The 21584-nt window shown below is 32.4% G+C and overlaps 1 protein-coding gene, 1 long non-coding RNA gene and 1 pseudogene across 3 annotated transcripts; all 3 read left to right on the top strand.

Annotated features, from left to right (window-relative positions):
- The first annotated feature begins 943 nt into the window (after nucleotides 1–943).
- LOC145959444 (uncharacterized) lies at nucleotides 944–7755 on the top strand. Its single transcript, XR_014435036.1, has 2 exons — nucleotides 944–1044; nucleotides 7400–7755. It is a non-coding gene; the product is annotated as an uncharacterized LOC145959444 (long non-coding RNA).
- A 2074-nt stretch (nucleotides 7756–9829) lies between these two features.
- LOC145959486 (uncharacterized) lies at nucleotides 9830–12979 on the top strand. Its single transcript, XM_083078358.1, has one exon. The coding sequence runs from the start codon at nucleotides 9830–9832 to the stop codon at nucleotides 12977–12979; it is 3150 nt and encodes a 1049-aa protein (XP_082934484.1).
- Nucleotides 12976–19063, top strand: LOC145959441 (guanine deaminase-like; annotated as a pseudogene). Its single transcript, XR_014435035.1, has 9 exons — nucleotides 12976–13117; nucleotides 13899–14044; nucleotides 14170–14427; nucleotides 14678–14896; nucleotides 15950–16057; nucleotides 16126–16230; nucleotides 16840–17005; nucleotides 17183–17331; nucleotides 17439–19063. The product of XR_014435035.1 is annotated as a guanine deaminase-like (transcript).
- The last annotated feature ends 2521 nt before the right edge of the window (nucleotides 19064–21584 follow it).

Raw genomic sequence — 21584 nt, 5'->3', positions numbered from 1 at the left:
TTACCTCAATTTTTTTAAACGGCACCCCCTATTTTTTATTACATATTCTTGTAGCTGACCTCGAGAGCTTTCCAAAACACTATAATTAGGTACCTTTTCGTTAAGTACTTTTTGAGTTATGAGGCTTGAAATAATTTCTTAATTTTACATAAACCGTAAAATATCTTGTAAAATATTCATTTTTCGATTATCTTACCTTAACACTTTTACGTACAAAATAATGAGAGAAATCAATTGGTGTAAAGAAAACACATAGTTGTTTTGAAGAAAAAATATGTAATTTGCAATTAACAATTCCATATTTTTTCTTAAAAACAACTATGTGTTTTCTTTACACCAATTGATTCCTCTCATTATTTTATACATAAAAGTATTAAGGTAAGATAATCGAAAAATGAATATTTTACAAGATATTTTACGGTTTATGTAAAATTAAGAAATTATTTCAAGCCTCATAACTCAAAAAATACTTAACGAAATGGTACTTAATTATAGTTTTTTGAAAAGCTCTCGAAATAAGCTACAAGAATATGCAATGACAAATAGTAGGTTCCATTTAAGAAATTGAAGGTGACCTTCATGTGACCTTCAAATAACTCTTCAAGGTCAAACCAATGGTTCCATCTTATGGCCCCCTCGAAACCATACAAAACATGTCTGAACCATTTTTCTCTAAAATCAAAAATGAGAGAGATATTTGGGGTGGACACTTAAAATGGGACACCCTGTATATTCTTTATAAGAATTTAAAATTATTTTTTAAACTTACAGTATGGTATCTTAAATGACGTTTTAAAATTTAATTGCACAAACATAAAAAATGCATTATTTGCAGATAATTTATTGTAAAAGTTGCAATTAGTTGGAAATTACTTTGTTGCAACAGAATTTAATAACATATGCAATTTTATATAATTATTTTACTGTTTTATAAATACAGAACTGAATATTGGTATGTCATTGTGTAGCAAAATTTAACGTGCAACTTTTCATTGCAATTTAACTTGAAATTTGTATTACAAATTTGTCGAAGAAGAATTAAAAGTGAGTATCAAATATATAAGTTATATACGTTGAATTCTATTAGATGATTTTAACTTAAATGTGCACTTTTTTAAACAAAATAATCATTTATTTTCAATAAACTAATTCTAATATAAATAATTCTCTTTAAAAAATATATAGAAAATAAAGATATTCCGAATCATAAACTCTCTATCACAATATCTATCAAATCAATAAACTATCCATTAGTATATCTTATTCTTTATCTCTATTTTACACACACATACACACACATATATACTTATATGTATATTCTTTAATATATATTTTTGTCAAAATTAGTGAAATAAAAACAAGTGAAAATGTATTTCAGTGCACAATTGAATTGGACAGATGATATTAAATTAATTAATTAATCACGAAAAAAATGGATCAAATTTTTAGAATTATATTTAAAATAATTTTTAAGAAAGAATAACAAGAAAGAAAGAGAAAAATTAGAATTTTTAATAAAATTATAAACTATTATTTTCTGAAATATTTAAATAATATATCTAAATTCAAAAATACGCATTATTAATTATTATTATATAAGTTATCGAAGTTTTAAAATTTGCACACATACCCAAAATATGTGGGAGCTTATTTACATCTCATTATTGTAAATAAATTGAATAATATTCCTCAAATTCTTATGTTTCAAGATCTTTCAAATCAAAACATTTTTTCGTTAATATTTTGTTACTATTAGTTTTATTCCTATAAAGAGAATAATTTTAAGCTACTTTATAATCGTATGTTTAAAGATAAATAAAAAAGAATCTACGTCTAAAAGTGAAATATTTTAAAACTATGTCTTTTATATCTATCGAAATTATTCAATAGCTCTTGTTTTTAGGGTAGATAAAGTATTTAAAACTCTTTAAAAGACTTTATTTCATCTTTAATTATTCAAAATTAAAAATATAAAAATATTTAATAGACTTAGCTTTAGTAAAAATATATAACAAAACAGTATACTTGTAGATGTTCTTTTTATTTTAACACTTTATTATTTTATTAAATTTTAATACTATATCTATTCAAATTGTTATTTTACGCTACATACAAAAGAAACTTATATATATATATATATATATATTGCGACGTCTTTTTATTTTTAATTTTTCGATCCTCCTCGGGTGTTGGAGAGGAGGATGTTAATGGGGAGCGAAAACGCCGTCAAAAAAAAGACACAAGGTGGATAGAGATACTCGCGCTCGGAGGAACTAAGATGGAGGGCGTTCTCGCGCGCGCCGCGGCGAAGCGAAGGCCGTCTCGAAATCTCGAAGATGGGCGCCAGATACGGTCTTCCACGTATCAGTTCGCAAAATCGTCAGAATAACGCGAAGAACGTTAGCCTGTTTCGCCACGGGCCGACCAGCTCACCTAACGGTAGAGGGGCAGGGTCCGTTGAAAAGGATCTAGAATTATTTTATACGAAGCTGTCGGTGATTACGAAAATTGACGAACACAACGGAATTTAACACACACGAGAAACGAACACTCAAATAAATTACGCGAATTTAATATAAAAGAGAATGTAACAAATTTATTTAAATAAAAGAAATATAATAGAAAAGAATATAAAGGGAAAGAAATAACAAGTTCTAGAAAGAAATAGTAATAATGACATAAATTAGCGAGACTGAATTAACGAAATATAACTGAGTTTAACATAAATGCGAAAATTTGAAATAACGTACAACAGATCGACAGCGGTGATAACAATAGCAATACGAAATCGAGATCATAAGAAAGATATTTATCGTCCTCCAGGCCCGTTTTTATGGCCGGACTTTGCGAAACCGAACGGCGTTTCGAGAGCGTAACGGAAATTTCGACAATCTCCTCGAGGACGCATTTAACAGATCTATTCCCTTTGTTACTCGCTCTTTTAATCGACAGCACTATGTTTGAAATGAGGTTAATAATTGAGCGATAGTAATCAAGCGATTTGCGAAGACGAAAAATCTCGCTTGCTACGAGCAAGATCGATTCACTCGGAATTCGATAGCCGTCGGACGCCGCTTCGCCTCTTTTCGGCGTAACGCTTTCTATCTACGCGAAACCCTCGAATTTCGACACTTTCTTAATCTATTATGCACCGCGACACACTCCAACGTACGACAAATACCACGCAAATACCACGCAATAAACGCAATTCGTACCAGTATCAAGAGCGACAAGGACAGCACGACATTTGCCACGTCGTCACACTCATACGGTCACACACTCACATATACGCTAATTGCAGACGAAAATTACCCGGAGATCGGTTGCGGGGATGTCTTACGCGGTTTCGACAACTCTTTTCGACAGCACGGATAGCGAACGCATTCCCCGCGATTTACCGCGCACGTGGTCGATATACGAGAGCCGGTCACTACGCGTTTTACGACACCCCGAATCCCGGAGAGAGACGAACGGTTCCTTATCAGCTACGGCCTACGTTACGATCGTCCTTGATGCCTCGGTCGCTTGTCTCCGGTCGCCCGAAATACACGAAAATCGCGAGCTCGGTATAATGCCCGAGCGACAACGAGACACGAAAATGGCGACGGCGACAGAACGGCCGGTCCGCGGACGGAATCGCGTACGTGGCGTACAAAATAGCGATGGGCAACCTCACCGATACTCGCTCCCGTTGACAGGGGATGATCCTCGGTCTCGTCCTCTCGACAACCTCGGCTGCGACACACAAAACGACAACGACAAAATACGTTTCGCAGAACGACTACAAGCTGAGAGCGCCCGCACCAGAGTGAGTCCCTGGATCTCGCGATCCAGGGTCGATAGCGGCGTCAATTCTGCGCGCAGGGGTGCGCGGATTAGCGGCCAATAGCGCCGCGACACGCGAGGTATTACTGCGCCCCGCGACAACGCCGTATCGGGGGTCGTAACGGCCCCGATACTTTAAAAATGCTGACTTTCGGCGATCCTGTTATCTACGATCGTCCGGAGGTAGATTTTCCGTCCTCTCTCCTCTGAGGGTGGCGCCGATCCGGCCCGGTTATTTCGGCCCACAAGACAGATGATTTCCTTCCTTTACTTGAAGGGGGCGAAATCCACCCGCGACTCTGTTCCTCCGGCGTTGTCGTATCGGCTGTCGTAATGATTCCTCTTGGGCCTCTTCTGGTTTCCCTCCGGCGGGTTGCCCGACGTACAAAAATGATACAAAAAAAATAATTAATACTAGCGCGAAAAAGGATAATGGCTCGTCTCTCCGGAGATTTCGATACGGCTCTCGCAATCTTTTTCTGGCGCGGCCGCTCGGCTCGCGCCCCGTGAAGATTTCCGGGGCGGATGGACGCGCCTCGGGACGGCGACGTCACAATATATATATATATATATATATATCAAGAGACACGGTAGTGTCTCGCGCCAAGTTCATGCGAAGCATTAGCGCGGCACTCCGTGTATCTATACGCGAGTCGGACTGTTAAGAGTAACTCAGATTATCGGATTTCAATAACGGCTGAACGGATCGAATTCTTACTAGCCTTAATCGACAGAGCGAGTTTGAATTGTATAAAGAAAGTATCTTTATTTTTGTGCTGCGTGATCTATAAACGGAGATATCATAACGCAAAGTCGAAATATGAAAATTTTCAATTAAGAAACGTCTTTACCATTATCATCGTCATCAACGTACACGTACACAACTACATAGAAAGAGAAAACGTACATTTCCTACTCTCGACGGAAGATTGCGCTAATGACGCTATTTGCGATATTTGCAATATTAATGACATGTGTCATTAGTGACATGTATCATTAACCGCATTTTGAGTAGTGATAAATAATAAAGTGCAAGTTAAATAAAAAATAATAAAATTATTTATTAAAAATTCGCAAGAGCCAGTAAGGTATGATAATTGGAGCGTAAAGTAAATAAATATATCTATTTTACAAGCCAAATATAAATATATAAAATATAATTATATATATATATATATATATATATATATATAAAATATATATTATATATACTTATTCTATATATATTTTTATATAATTTGCTTATATATTTAAAAAAATATACATATATATATATATATATATATATATATATGTATATATATATTTTTTTTTAATATATTATCTCTTAGCAAATTAGACTAAAAAAGAAGTGATATAATCCCCAAAAACTTACCTTTTTAAAAAAAGGTAAAAGAAGGGCGCCAAGTTCATGCACTAATTGTATCCAACTGTCATATTGTCTACAAAAGTAGTGATATAAAAAAATTGCGCCAACTAAGAATAAAAATTTGTACAAGATAAATAGAAGTACAAGGAAAAAAACTTGTACAAGTTAAATAGAAATATTTTAATCGAAAACATTGTTATACAAAATAGTTGCTTTAATTTTCAAAAATAATAATATTAAAAAATTAAAAATTTATTTAAAAATTGAAAACTGAAAATTAATATAAAACAAAAAAGAAAAAAGAAATTTTAATTAAAAAAACTTGGCGCTGCCAATTTTACTAATGTATTGTTCAGCTTAAAAGTCTAAATTTCCAAATGTAAATCAATATAAATTAATTAAAGAAATTAGGACATTAAATTTAAATGTTAAACTAATAATTGGAATATATTCCAATCTTTTAGATTTCCATAATATATAAAGTTGATAAAATAGAAAAAACATAAGCTTGAATAAATCTCATAGAAATTTCTAAAGCAAGAAGTATAATTTGTGAAAATAATATAAGAATTATAATAATTAAATTATTAATTGAAGATCCAGAAGATTTTAAGAGAGTTAATAATAAATGTTTAGCAATTATATTTGCTGTTAAATATATATTTAATTGGAATATATGCCAATTTTATTAGCAGCGCCAAGTTTTTTTAATTGAAATTTTTTTTACTTTTTTGTTTTATATTAATTTTCAGTTTTCAATTTTTAAATAAATTTTTAATTTTTTAATATTATTATTTTTGAAAATTAAAGCAACTATTTTGTATAACAATGTTTTCGATTAAAATATTTCTATTTAACTTGTACAAGTTTTCTTCCTTGTACTTCTATTTATCTTGTACAAATTTTTATTCTTAGTTGGCGCAATTTTTTTATATCACTACTTTTGTAGACAATATGACAGTTGGATACAATTAGTGCATGAACTTGGCGCCCTTTTTTTAAAAAGGTAAGTTTTTGGGGTATACATATACAGGGTAGGCCATTTTAATCTACGCACTGAAATATCTCAAAATTCATAAGTTTAAGACAAAAATGTTTCAGACAAAAGTTGTATGGCTTAAAGGGGGTTATCAGATAGTGGCAGTGATTTGACCTTGGAGAGTCATTTGAAGGTCACATGAAGGTCACCGTCAATTTCTTAAATGGAACTTCCTACTTTTTATTGCATATTCTTGTAGCTTATCTCGAGGGCTTTCCAAAACACTATAATAAAGTATTTCTTCATTGAGTACTTTTCGAGTTATGAGGCTTGAAATAATTTCTTAATTTTACATAAACCATAAAATATCTTGTAAAATATTCATTTTTCGATTATCTTACCTTAATACTTTTATGTACAAAATAATGAGAGGAATTAATTGGTGTAAAGAAAACATATAATTGTTTCGGAGAAAAAATATGTAATTGTTAATTGCAATTACATTTTTTTTTTAAACAACAATGTTTTTTTCTTTATACCAATTGATTCCTCTCATTATTTTGTACATAAATGTATTAAGGTAAGATAATCAAAAAATGAATATTTTACTAGATATTTTACGGTTTATGTAAAATTAAGAAATTATTTCAAGCCTCATAACTCGAAAAGTACTCAATGAAGAAATACTTTATTATAGTGTTTTGGAAAGCTCTCGAGATAAGCTACAAGAATATGTAATAAAAAATAGGGGGTTCTATTAAAAAAATTGAAGGTAACCTTCTCGTGACCTTCAAACGACTTTTCAAGGTCAAACCAATAACACTATCTTAAGTCCCCCTCGAAACCATACAACTTTTATCTGAAATATTTTTTCGTATCTTTTAGACTTTACGAGATATTTCGATGGCAAAGTTAAAATGGAACACCCTGTATATATAATATAATATAAAAAAATATTGCAAATTAATCGATTTAAGCAACATTAAATATACGAACAATATGTTATCTGTCTTATATTCTACAAATTTGAGTCTTCTTCATTATCGAGTCACCTCCTAAGAGCACTCTATCATTAAATAAATAATGTCCAATAAACATGAAAATCAATAATACTTAAATTTAATATTAATAGATTTCATAATATAATTGTGGAATATTTTTTAATTTTTGTATTATTATCTTGTATTTCTTCGTTATTATTAATTTTTGATTTATAACATTCGCAGATGAAACTTATATTTGCTTTCATGATAATGATGGCTATCGGAATGATATCGACTGTTTCAAGTCAGTCCGACTTTGGTTCTTCAGAAGAAAACGAATCAAGTCAGTCCGACTCTGGTTTATCAGACGGAAACAACTCAGAAGGAAATGATTCATTTATTTGTGCCATATTTTCTTTTCTTTGTGATTACCTCCCATCGTCTATGTCATTCCTTTGACTTTTGTCCCTAAAATTTTTGTCTATAAATATGTTAAACATAATAAAATAAGTGAATTTCAGTAAATAAATGTTAAACAGCATATCATATAAATTTTTTTGGTCAGTTGAATAAAGCTGATTGTCAACAAAGGAAAATAATGTGTTGTAATTCTGTAGATATTAAATTACTCCACATACAAACCTTTCGCTTGAAAAAATCCTATTTTCTTTTTTTAACAAAAGTGCTTAGGGAATTATCTTCCTAGATTTTCAGATCTTTCCTATAATCTTCCTTTATTTTTTCTTTGTTTTAACTTAAATACTGAAAATTTTATTGTATTTCTAATCATTTCACAACCAAATGATGTCAAATTAAAAAAAGAAGGAAAGAAAGAAAGATGGAAGACTGTGCCAAATAATCCGTTTAGCTTTTGGAATTTTTTAAATTTTTCTATAATATTTTATTAGATACTAAATCGCATATTTATTCGCAGATGTATGAATATATAGTGTGTGAATAAATTAATTTCTTAATTCTTATAAAGAAATTTATTTCTTAATATCACATTAATATAATATAATCTTCTTATCTTTCTGTTAGAATTTGATGAATATAAATATCTCCACATCATATAATTTTGTTGCGATTATAAAATCTGTCTCATCGAGTGAATTTTAAATTTTATCTGATGTTAAAAATCAAAATAACTGACTTCAAAAACATCACTCTTAATCTTATTTTATTTTTGTCTAAACGAGCCTCCGAGTAAATTTTATGGAAAAATTTTTGAAAGAAATAATTAATCGCACTACAGTTATAAGAAAACAACTTATCATAAGTTCACAATTTTACAACCAAAAGACATTGTACTTCGAAATTATTCTTCTATCCATTTCGCGATTAATCTATGCATTATATGCGAACGTTTCTTGTCAACCTCTACCAAAACAACATACAATAAATCGATTATTGCGGAAGATATCGCTTGCCATAAGGCGTTCAAGTTCATTAAGTATCATTCAAGAACGAATCGATTATGTGCGTTCTCGGTAGATGTGTACAATTCTTTCTTAGAGACGTGCGGTCCGATTGATTCATACACAATAATTTGAGATTACTCTCGTAATATTTTGTTGCTCATGTCTAAAATTTACGAGTTTCGTTTCTTAGAATAAAACGCGAACGAAAATTTTTATTTATGATAGAGCAAGTTAAGTAATAATAGGTTGCAGGTTGCAATAATAAAGACATACGATGATAATCAAAAAATAAAGATTTAATATAAAATTATTTATTTATTTATTTCTATTTTTTCTATCCAAGTGTATGTAAGATAGTCATATATTTCTATTTAATAAAAAATAAAGGTTTCATAAACGGTTAATAGATCTTTAAATAAACGTTTTATAGAGATCTAATTTAAAGGACACAAAAATCTCTAATCAAAATTTTATATCTATATCAACTGATCTCTTTGATTAAAAAGTTGTTGATTCATCTCTTTTCAACATAATTTCTTACTGGATTGCATTTTGTAATTTCGTTGTTGTTTGATCCTCTCTTATGCAGTATTCATGCCTAGCTGCCGATCAAAAATCAACTATCAGGGGCACGATGCACTGACCGCGCTCACTACCTTTTGTTTTTGACTGCCCCTGCGTGGTGGCAGTTATGTCGCCTAGTCAGTCGGCCTCATGGCATAGAGCAAACAAGACTGTTTCTTTGTTAATTAATTAAAAATAAATATGCATATCAAACCAACAAGAAAGTGGGCTCGTGATTTATTGTAAACACAGCCATTTCACCCATACATGGAACATGGTCCTTCGAGCCGGATCGTACCGGATACATTATCGAATAATTTGACGAATATTGGCAAATATTCAGAAATATCAACACAAACGGCATTTTCTTCTTGAGAATCACGGAGCGTGTCTGTGAATATCTGTGGCATAGGCGTTACAGCAGACGTATTATCTACAGCAGCAAACCGAGTAGCAAGGCTACGTAACACAAGCATTGTGAATCAGCACAAGTATCGACGATTCTCGACGACATAACGACGATCGTCGACGGCCATTTTTTCCTTGCGGACATATTGGTAAGTCGCATCATATTCTCGTCCTTGACGACGATACAACGGCCATCTTTTCTTTCTTGTGGACATTCTGGTGAATCACGTCATATTCTCGTCTTTATTACATCTAAAAAAAAAACTATTGTTTCGTTGTAATGGCAGAAGCCGAATTAAAGAAGGCTAGAATAAAACGCGGGGCGATTAAGAGTGCTCTCACGCGAGCTCGCACATTTCTCGATTCTGACGATGCAATCACCGCTATCTTATCACAAATACATCAACGTAAACAAAAGATAGAAGCAACATGGGATGAGTTCGATAAAGTCCAAACAACGATAGATCTCGCGACAGATGAGGAGCTCATGCACGAAGAAAGAAAACTTTTCGAGGATGCATATTTTGATATTATTTCGCGATTTGACGAACTTATATTATCTCGCACGCCCGCCGAAGTTGTCGCGCCGCCACGAGAAGATGAGCGAGCGCATCGGCATGAAGTTAATAATAATTTGCGATTGCCGAAAATTGAATTGCCGACTTTTTCAGGAGGATATGAAGAATGGTATCCATTCCACGATACTTTCCAGTCACTCATACATGATGTGGAAGCCATTCCAAGCATTCAAAAATTCCATTATTTGAGATCATCGCTCCGAGGTGAGGCCGCCGATGTTATACAATCTCTAGAGGTTTCTGCGGACAATTACTTAGAAGCATGGCAGATGCTGCGCCAAAGATACGACAATAAACGACTAATTGTTCAAAAACATATAAAGGCAATGTTTGAGTTGCCCACAGTGTCAAAGGAAAATCATTCATCTCTACGATCTCTCATCGACGGTACTCTAAAACATAAACGTGCCCTGCGAGCTCTCGGTTGTTCCACAGGCGAATGGGATGATCTTCTTGTGTATTTGATCACGAGTAAACTCGATGTAGTTACTAATCGAGAATGGGAAAACAGTTTGAAGGAACCGAACATTCCGACACTTCAGGAGTTAATAGACTTTTTGGAACATAGGTGCCATACGCTAGAAATAATTCAAAGAAAGGCGCTACCGTCAAGCACGTCAGTCACTGCAAGCAAACAGCGCCAAGTGAGATTAGTTTCTGCAAACGCTGCGGTCCAAGGTAAAAAATGTCCTATTTGTAAAGGTGAGCATTTTGTATTCATGTGTGACACGTTATTAAAAATGAGCGTTCAGGCCAGATCAAAGGCTGTTAGAGACAGCAAGTTATGTTTGAATTGTTTGAGATCCACATCGCATCAGGCTAAAAATTGTTCTTCGCGTGGATGTAAAACTTGTGGTAAGCGGCATAACACGTTGCTACATTTCGCATCATCTGAGGATCAAGGCGAATTGCAAAAGGAGTCCAAGCAAGGAGAAGCAATAGCTCAATCTTCAATAGTCACGAGTGCAATTCGTCCTGAGGACCACAATGGTCAAGTATGGCTATCGACTGCGATCATTCAGGTGTTAGACGTAGACGAGAATGCTCATTCATGCCGTGCCCTTCTTGATCCTGGTTCCCAATCCAATTTGATAACGGAAACATTGGCGAAGAAATTGAGATTACCGTGCCACACTGTAAACATTCCTATTGTGGGAGTAAATCAAGCAATGAGTCTCGCCCGAAATATCACAAAGGTCACGATTAATTCAAGACATTATTCATTTCGCAGGGAAGCGGATTGCCTTATATTGAAGCGTATCACAGACAGGCTTCCATCGGTATCATGCAACAAATTAAGCTTAGATATTCCGCAAAATCTAAGGTTAGCGGATCCCAAATTCCATATTTCAGATGACATTGACATGCTTATTGGAGCTACAATTTTCTGGGAAAGTTTGTGTGTCGGACAAATTAAGGCCACATCTGAGCGTCCAGTTCTCCAAAAAACGCTTTTCGGTTGGATATTAGGTGGCTCAAGTGAATCCACGAGACAGAAGCGAATGCCGACACATTGCAACCTCATTACAAACCAACAACTTGACGCAAGCCTCACAAGATTCTGGGAGCAGGAACAATGTCCTAAACGAATTACTCTTACAGCTGAAGAGAAACTCTGTGAACAGCACTTTGTGGAAACACATCGTCGTGACGACGAAGGACGATTCATCGTGCAACTTCCGTTTAGAAGGGATATAATCGAGCAACTTGGTGAATCTAAAGATATAGCATTGCGTCAATTTTACGCGTTGGAACGGAAGCTGAATAAAAATCCAACGTTACGAAATCAATACACTGAATTTCTCGACGAATACCAACGATTGGGACATATGGAATCGGTTGAAAAGCATGACTCATCGACAACAGGTTATTACTTACCGCATCATTCTGTCATTAAAGAAGCGAGTTCAACTACTAAATTGCGTGTCGTTTTTGATGCATCTTGCAAAACCACAACTGGAATTTCGCTCAATGATGCACTCATGGTAGGGCCAACTTTGCAGCAAGATCTCTTAGACATAATTTTCCGATTTCGTTGTTGGCAATACGTTGTGACGGCCGATATAGAGAAGATGTATAGGCAAGTTCGTGTTGAGCAATCTCAAACTCGATATCAGCGTATTCTTTGGAGAACAAATCCAGAGGAAGATATAAGGGCATTTGAGCTCAAAACGGTCACATATGGCACCGCATCGGCATCGTTCTTATCGATACGAGCATTGCAAGAATTAGCACACATAGAGAGATCAAATTTCCCATTGGGAGCTGCAGCAGTATTGTCAGACTTTTATGTTGACGATCTGTTAACTGGTGCAAACGATTTAGACTTAGCACTCAAGATCCGTGATGAAGTGATGGCTATACTAGCCAAGAGCGGATTCCAATTGAGAAAATGGGCATCGAATTGTCAGGAATTGCTTCAGAATATTCCGGATTCAGCATCAGAGCAATCAGGCTTAACCTTGAGCAAGAGTGAGCATCTATCAACTCTGGGATTACAGTGGCATTCGGTCAACGACACCTTGCAATACCAAGTGAAGCAATCAACACCTTACAACACAGTAACGAAAAGGACTATTCTATCGAGTGTTGCTCGAATTTTTGATCCCCTTGGATTGCTCGGACCAGTCATCATAGTCGCAAAAATTTTAATACAGAAGCTTTGGTTACTCAAACTTGATTGGGACGAAACAGTACCTGTGGAAATTGAGACAAGATGGCGCAATTACGAGGCTCAATTGGCTTTTTTAATCACGCTAAGAATACCTAAAAATATGAATATACACAAAGTGTTATCGCATATATACTACATTGCTATATTGCTGCAATGTTACATTGTAATATTTCCGTAAGCCGACATTTTACTGTTGCTGCAATATTGTAGCAACATTTCGCAATATTTCTGCAATGATGCAATCTTGCAGAAAAATATTGTTGCAATGTTATAGCAATCTTACGATGCTGCACGGGAATGAAATTCTCACGTATAAGTAAGTATTTAAATTAATAAAATTTAACCCATATTTTAAAAATATTTTTTACATTAGATTACATTAGTGTATGCATTATTTGCGAATTTTTGTGCGGTACAATTCTTCATATCTGGTGCCCAATAATCTTGTAATTATTACGATTATCTCCCGGATAGGGATCGCAAATCGGGCCGAAGATATGTCATGCGGCCCCTATATAATCGAAAAAGATAATCACTATAAATGTATCTGATATTGAACACAGTCAAATGCAATGTGTTCTTCCAGATCAAATCAGCTGTTTTGCAACTTTACTGTTTTTTTACATTGCCAATAATCTCTGCTACAGTAATCACATGCTGTGATAACACACATATCATATCTCATTAAATAATTTTGATATTAAAAGACTGAAACACTTTATAATCGAGTAGTTTGTGAAAAATTGAGTGATATTGTATTTGATATTATATTTGAAAGTGATGAAAATTTTTATTTACTTTACGTTTATATAGAAGTAAAGTTATTTGCACAATTATCTATCTTTTTATTATTATGATTGAGTACATAATTTTGAGAACATGCTAATAATATAAGAAAATATAATATAAGAAAATAGAAGATAAAATATAAGAAAAAAATGTGTTATTTATAGTTTTCTTATCGAAAAATCAATTTCATGATAGTCATATACTAGAAAGATATATTTATAAATATAGAGATAAAGCAATATTTTAAAAATATTAAATATTTTAAAGCTTTAGCAAATGACAATATACGTTTTATTACATTGTTTCAGTGGTGATTTTATATAATTAATAGAAATAATTTAAAAAATACTGCACAATGGTTCGGCAAGTTTTTTCCGGTCCTATGATTCATGCAGATGAAAATGGAGAAGTGATTTTTAAGAAGTGGGTTGCAATACTTGTCGAAGATGGCAAGGTATTTAACATATTCCATATATTACTTTTACTATTTTTTGTTTTATTAGTAATTCATCTAATATAGATAAAATATATAAAACAATAACAACATTTTTGTTAACATCTGTATTATATGATATACAGATTATTGATGTTATGAAAAATCCAACAACCGATCGACAAAAGATAGATGATTTTCATGCAGACCAAGTTAATAATTTATCACCAGGACAATTTATAATACCTGGATTTATCGATTGCCATATTCATGCAGTGCAGTTTCCGAATCTTGAATTGGGTTACGAAAAAACTCTCTTAGACTGGCTGGAGGCCTATACTTATCCATTGGAGAGGCAGTTTACTGATGAAAAATTTGTAGAACAAGTGTTTGAGGTGGTTGTGGTATGTAAAAGAAAATCTTAAAATAATATTATCTAAGAACAATATTTATATAGTAATATAAAATAATGCTATAAATAATATATAAAACAATACAATAAAAAATAATGCTATGTAAATAATACAAAATAATACTATAATATGTAAAATAATACTATAAATAATATATATAGTATATTATTATAAAATAATAATTGTATTTGACCTAAAATATTCTTAACTTTTGATTATTATTTTAATTGTTATTACACAGAAACAAACTATACAAACTGGTACAACAACAGCATGTTATTTTGCATCTTTGTATACCGAGGTATCTGCGATTCTCGCGGAGAAGTGTTCACAGTTTGGTCAACGGGCTTTCATCGGAAAAGCAAACATGAACATTCCACGGAATGATGGATATCACGAAAGCACGGAAAAATCAATCGAGACTACTATGACTTTTATAAAAGCTGTCGAACGAATAGGAGTAAATGCAAATTTATATTTTATTTCCTGCATATTGTGACAAGATAATATAATTTTCTAATTTTATTTATATATATATATATACAGGGTGACCCATTTTAACTTAGGCAGCCAAATAACTCGAAAAATAAGCAAGATAGAGAAAAATGTTTTAGACAAAAGTTGTATGGTTTCGAGGAGGCCATAAGATGTTATCATTGGTTTGACCTTGAAGAGTCATTTGAAGGTCACGTGAAGGTCACTTCAATTTTTTTAAATGGAACATCCTATATATTTTTGTACATTCTTGTAGCTCATCTCGAGAGCTTTCCAAAACACTATAATTAAGTACATTTTCGTTAAGTACTTTTCGAGTTATGAGGCTTGAAATAATTTCTTAATTTTACATAAACCGTAAAATATCTTGTAAAATATTCATTTTTCGATTACCTTACCTTAATAGTTTTATGTACAAAATAATGAGAGGAATCAATTGGTGTAAAGAAAACACATAGTTGTTTCGAAGAAAAAATATGTAATTTGCAATTAACAATTCCATATTTTTTCTTAAAAACAACTATGTGTTTTCTTTACACCAATTGATTCCTCTCATTATTTTGTACATAAAAGTATTAAGGTAAGATAATCGAAAAATGAATATTTTACAAGATATTTTACGGTTTATGTAAAATTAAGAAATTATTTCAAGCATCATAACTCAAAAAGTACTTAACGGAAAGGTACTTAATTATAGTGTTTTGGAAAGCTCTCGAAATAAGCTACAAGAATGTATAAAAATATATAGGGTATTCCATTTAAAAAAATTGAAGTGACCTTCACGTGACCTTCAAATGACTCTTCAAGGTCAAACCAATGATACCATCTTATGGCCCCCTCGAAACCATACAACTTTTGTCTAAAACATTTTTCTCTATCTTGCTTATTTTTCGAGTTATTTGGCTGCCTAAGTTAAAATGGGTCACCCTGTATATATGTGTGTAGATAGAAAATTTTACATTAATACATAATCTCATGTAAACAAAAAATACGTCATATTACTCAAAATTTCTTGTAGAATCCTCTTGTGAGACCAATTATCACGCCAAGACATGCATTGAGCTGCAGCATGGAATTATTGCAAGCTCTAGCAAAGATTGCTAAAGAAAAAGATTTACATATACAAGTATATTACACTCGCGTAATATTCATCACATATTGGTATCAATTCAACATGTTTTTCATTTTCTGTAGAGTCACATTTCTGAAATTAAAAACCAGGCAAAAGGAATAAAAAGAGTATTCGGAGAAACCACATGTACAGCTATTTTTGAATCCGCTGGTCTTCTTACTAACAAGGCAAGACTTAACTTTATTTTGTCAATCTATTAAATAGATGAAAGAAAGATATTATATTTATTATTCTCATATACAGGGTGAGTCAAAAGTATGTTTTAAAAATTTGTGAGCGTGTTCCTGGATAAAAAGGAAGAACAAATGTTCATATGAACATATGGTCGCAAATGCTTTGTTGTCGAGATAATGGACATAAATCAGCAGTATCAAATAATGCTTTATTTGAACGTTTACAATTTTGTTATTGTTGTTTGTTTTTTTGTTTTTTTGTTTTTTTTTGGGTCGGTAGTGTGGTTTGGTTTGGTTTTGGTCATGCGGACGTCGTGCTCAAGCATGTGTTGAAAATGATGGAGGACATGTAGAACATCTCTTATAAACAACAATAACAAAATTGTAAACGTTCAAATAAAGCATTATTTGATACTGCTGATTTATGTCCATTATCTCGACAACAAAGCATTTGCGACCATATGTTCATATGAACATTTGTTCTTCCTTTTTATCCAGGAACACGCTCACAAATTTTTAAAACATACTTTTGACTCACCCTGTATAATAGAGATATTCCGACTAAATATATGTATATAAAACAGATTTAATGTTCTTTTACAGACAATATTAGCACACGGAAACTATCTTGAGGATAGTGAACTTCCCATGCTTGCAAAACGAGAAACAGGTATAATTCATTGTCCATCTTCGAATATAAATCTGAAAAGCGGTCTTTGCGATGTGCGAAGATTAAAGGCTAATAATATCGATGTCGGTCTTGGAACAGGCAAGAATTTTATTTTGTAAAAATTTTATATTAATATTGACATATAAAATTCATAATCAATATTAATCAACATTTCAATGTAATAATTAATCAATATATAATGTTCATATATTCAATGCAAAATTAATCGATATAATGTTCATTATAACTGTTAATAATAAATGTATCTTCTCTCAGATGTTTCAGCTGGATCAAGTTACAGCATCTTGGATGAAATGAGATCGGCTTTACACGTATCCAATTCTCTACATCTAACGAGACATGATTATGTACCATTTGATTATAAAGATGTCTTCTCTATATGGCAACATTAGGAGGTGCTAAATGTAAGGTTCGACATATTAGAAACGATAATTATCATAATAAAATATGTCTTTTTATATAATAATATATACTATAATTTTCAATCTAAGTGTATATTGACTGTGTTTAGCACTTTCGATTGAGAGCAAAGTCGGCAACTTGATGCCAGGCAAAGAATTTGATGCTCTCGTCATAGATTTGGACGCAGGAAACAGCTCGTTGGATAACTTCAGAGAATATACACTCGAGGAAAAACTCCAAAGATTTATATATTCCGGCAATGATCATAATATAGTATCAGTTTATGTAAAGGGTAAAAACATTAAATAAGAAAGATTTTATTTTATAAGACGTTACTGTTACAATTATTAAATATCATTTCGTAACGAAAATAAGCTGTTGAATGAATTATAAAATGCTCCTATGTTATAAACAAATTTATAATTCTCGAACAATAATAGACTCAGTTTTAGTAATAATATATAAAAAGACAATGCACGTTAAAATGCTCATTTATCTTTATTATTTTATTAAATTTTAATACTATACTTATTTAAAATGTTATTTTACGTTATATATAAGGTCTGTAATATTAAGAAAATATTGCAAATTAATCGAATTAAGCGTAGTCAAAATGTCAAATATACAAAGAATATGAAATCTATCTTAAATTCTATAAATTTAAATGTTAATACTTCTCCATCATCGAATCATGTCCTGAAAGCGCTCTATTATTATAAATGTGTCCAATAATAAACATGGATTTAAGAATATTTGGATTTATTATTAATAGATTTATTAATATAACTGATATTTTTTAACTTATATGCCATTATTTTACATTTCTTCGTTATTATTAATTTTTGATTTATAAAATTCGCGGATAAAATATTGTTGCCCCATGTTGAAGGTTATCGTAATGATTTCAAGTCAGTCAACTAAGGACCAAAATCAATCAAGTGGATCATATAACAAAAATTCATCAAAATTAGAAGTAATAGGGGAACTAGCAAAATATATATTCGACAGACTATTGTTTGTGAAATATATAAGTATATGAACATATAAATATATAAAAGTTAATTAATAAACATACATATAAGTATGTAAGTATATAAGCATATAAGTACATAAAAGTATATTAAATGTGAGAGATTCAGACTGTAAAACTTTAGACTTATATTGTAAAGTCAGTGATTACAATAATGCATACTTTATGCAAATTTTGCTCTTAAATTCTTCGTGAATTAAATGAATATTAAAAACGATGTAATAAATATTTTGAGATATTGTGTATAAAATATTCCGATGTTATTTTATATTTATATTATAATTTTAATTTATACAAATTTATTCTTACGTTGTTTAAACTTAGATATTCGATAGTGTTACACATAATATTATTTATATTTTACTTATTTATGTATTATGTACAGTTTAACATCGCATTTAATATAAGTTTTTTTATATAATATGGAAGTAAGAAAGAAAAAAGTTTATAACGTGTCATTAGAGCGTTTCAACTATACCATTTTATCGTACGATAAGTATTGGCTCCATTATATGTTAGTCATGTTTGATAATTTCATGGGTGCCATTGTAGTTATTGTGATAATGTTGCTAATAAGCGTTTTAACTATATCATTTTATCGTGCGATAAGTATTGGCTCCATTATATGTAGTCATGTTTGATAATTTCATGGTCATGGGTGTCATTGTGGTTATTATGATAATAATAATTGTTATTAAGCATTATTATTATTATTATTATTAGGCAATATTCTTACCGTTAAACAATATTATTATTATTTAATATTAATGTCCAAAATTGTGTCGCTATTAATTGCATTATATCTGTGTCTACAGTAAAAGTGCTTCTAATTAACAAAAAATTCTTTAGATATTTGAAATTATAAGTTTTTATAAGTTATTTTTAAGAAAAAATATGTAATTGTTAATTGCAAATTACATATTTTTTCTTCGAAACAACTATGTGTTTTCTTTACACCAATTGATTCCTCTCATTATTTTATACATAGAAGTATTAAGATAAGATAATCGAAAAATGAATATTTTACAAGATATTTTACGGTTTATGTAAAATTAAGAAATGATTTCAAGCTTTATAACTCAAAAAGTACTTGAGGGAAAAATATTTTATTATAGTGTTTCGGAAAGCCCTCGAGATAAGCTACAAGAATATGCAATAAGAAATAGGGGATTCCATTTAAGAAATTGACGGTGACCTTCACGTGACCTTCAAATGACTCTCCAAGGTCAAATTATTGTCACCATCTAATGGCCCCCTTCACGCCATACAACTTTTGTTTGAAACATTTTTTTATTTAACGTACCGTTTCGGAGATAGATAGATAGATAGATATAGATACTTTATTTCCCCTAGGGGTTTAAAGGGCGTTTTTCAGGAACGTACCCAAACCCTTACACCATGGCGCTTTTTCGGGGAGCGTACCCGACCCCTTACAACCATATACTTTAATCCTCCCCGGCCTGGCCCTTGTGCGACCATTACAAACTACATTCCCTCGCCCTCCCTACGCACCCTCCCCCTCCTTGTTCTCCCTCTCCCTTCCCCCTTTTTCTCCCTCCTGCCTCCTGTCCCTTCTTCTTCCACCATGCTTCCTTTCTTGCCTTTTCTCTATCCATCCATCAGTCTCTCTTCTCTCCTTCTCCTGTTTATGCTTCCTCCGTCCTGCCTCTCTTCTTTCCTCACATCCGTTCCTCTCCTTCTTCCTCTTTTCCTTTCCTTTATCTCTCCTGCCTCGGGACTAACTGTAAAATCAAATAAATCAAAAGGACAAAAATTCTTATAAACCATAGCAGTTATCGACTCCCCCCCCCCTATCCTCCCCTTCCTTCCATTCCCTTCCGCCCTCTCTCCTCCTTTCCTACCTTTTCTTTTTCCCTCTCTCCCTATTCTCTCCCTTTTGACCCTACTCTTACCCCCTTCCTCCTCTTCCTTTCCTCCTCTCCACTTTCTACCTTCTTCCCCTCTTTCCCTCTCACCCCTTCCTTCTATCCATCACTCTCCTCCTCTGTCTCCTCATACCACTCCTCTCCCAACAAATCCCACCCCCAAGCCTTTCCGTCAATCCAAATCTTTCTGTTCGTCGTCACTACTATCCTTCCCCTTGCCTTCTCCGTCCTAGCCCTTTCAACCAATTTCCATCTTACCCTCCTTTCCTCCATTGACAAATCTTCGTCTATCCCCACCCCCCAATTCCTCCTTATTTCCCATCCTCTTTCCAACAAATCCTTCTTGTCCTTCACACTCCCCATACTTGTTATCAAAACCATTCCCGCGCTCCCTCTCCTTTCCCGAACCCCCCTAATCTCTACCTTTCTCCCCAGTTCCTCCTTCACTATCCCCTCTATCACCCTTTTCCTTTCCTCCGTTTCGGAGATATTTGAGCGTATTATTTAAAATGGGACACCTTGTATATACAGGATGTTCCATTTTTAAAAACGCACCTCGATAATTCTTCAACAAAACATTTTCAGCAAAAATGTTTCAGACAAAAGTTGTATGGTTTCAAGGAGGACAAAAGATGGTGTCATTAATTTAACCTTAAATAGTTACTTGAAGGTTACGAGAAGGTCACCTTCAATTTTTTAAATGGAACCGCCTACTTTTTATTGCATATTCTTACAGCTCATCTCGAGAGCTTTCCAAAACACTATAATAAAGTATTTTTCATTAAGTACTTTTCGAGTTATGAGGCTTGAAGTAATTTCTTAATTTTACATGAACCGTAAAATATCTTGTAAAATATTCATTTTTCCATTATCTTACCTTAATACTTTTATGCACAAAATAATGTGAGAAGTCGATTGGTGTAGAGAAAACACATAATTGTTTCGGAGAAAAAATATTTAATTTGCAATTAACAATTACATATTTTTTCTCCGAAACAATTATATGTTTTCTTTACACCAATCGATATATATATATATATATATATATATATGTCAAATGTATATTTTGGGACACCCTATTTTTTTAATTGTATACTATGTTAGATAAACTACCAAACTTGGGATAATTGTTATTTTTTAAAATAAAACAATATTTTGAGTGTTAAAACATTTTTTATACTTAATGTTTACTATGAGGACTCATTAATAAAATGTATTTTCCTAGGACATGTCCTCGAATTATACTTTAAACATATTATTTCACAGTTAAAGTGAGATGTCCCAAAATAATACGTTCAAATTTTACGTTGTTTATACAGGGTGAGCCATTTTAATTAAC

This window comes from Camponotus vicinus, unplaced genomic scaffold, assembly GCF_025532165.1.
Source record: "Camponotus vicinus isolate PSW18456_S1 unplaced genomic scaffold, iyCamVici1.0 SCAF_1, whole genome shotgun sequence".
In the NCBI taxonomy this organism is placed as follows: Eukaryota; Metazoa; Arthropoda; class Insecta; order Hymenoptera; family Formicidae; genus Camponotus; species Camponotus vicinus.
This window is presented reverse-complemented; position numbering and strand designations above follow the sequence as displayed.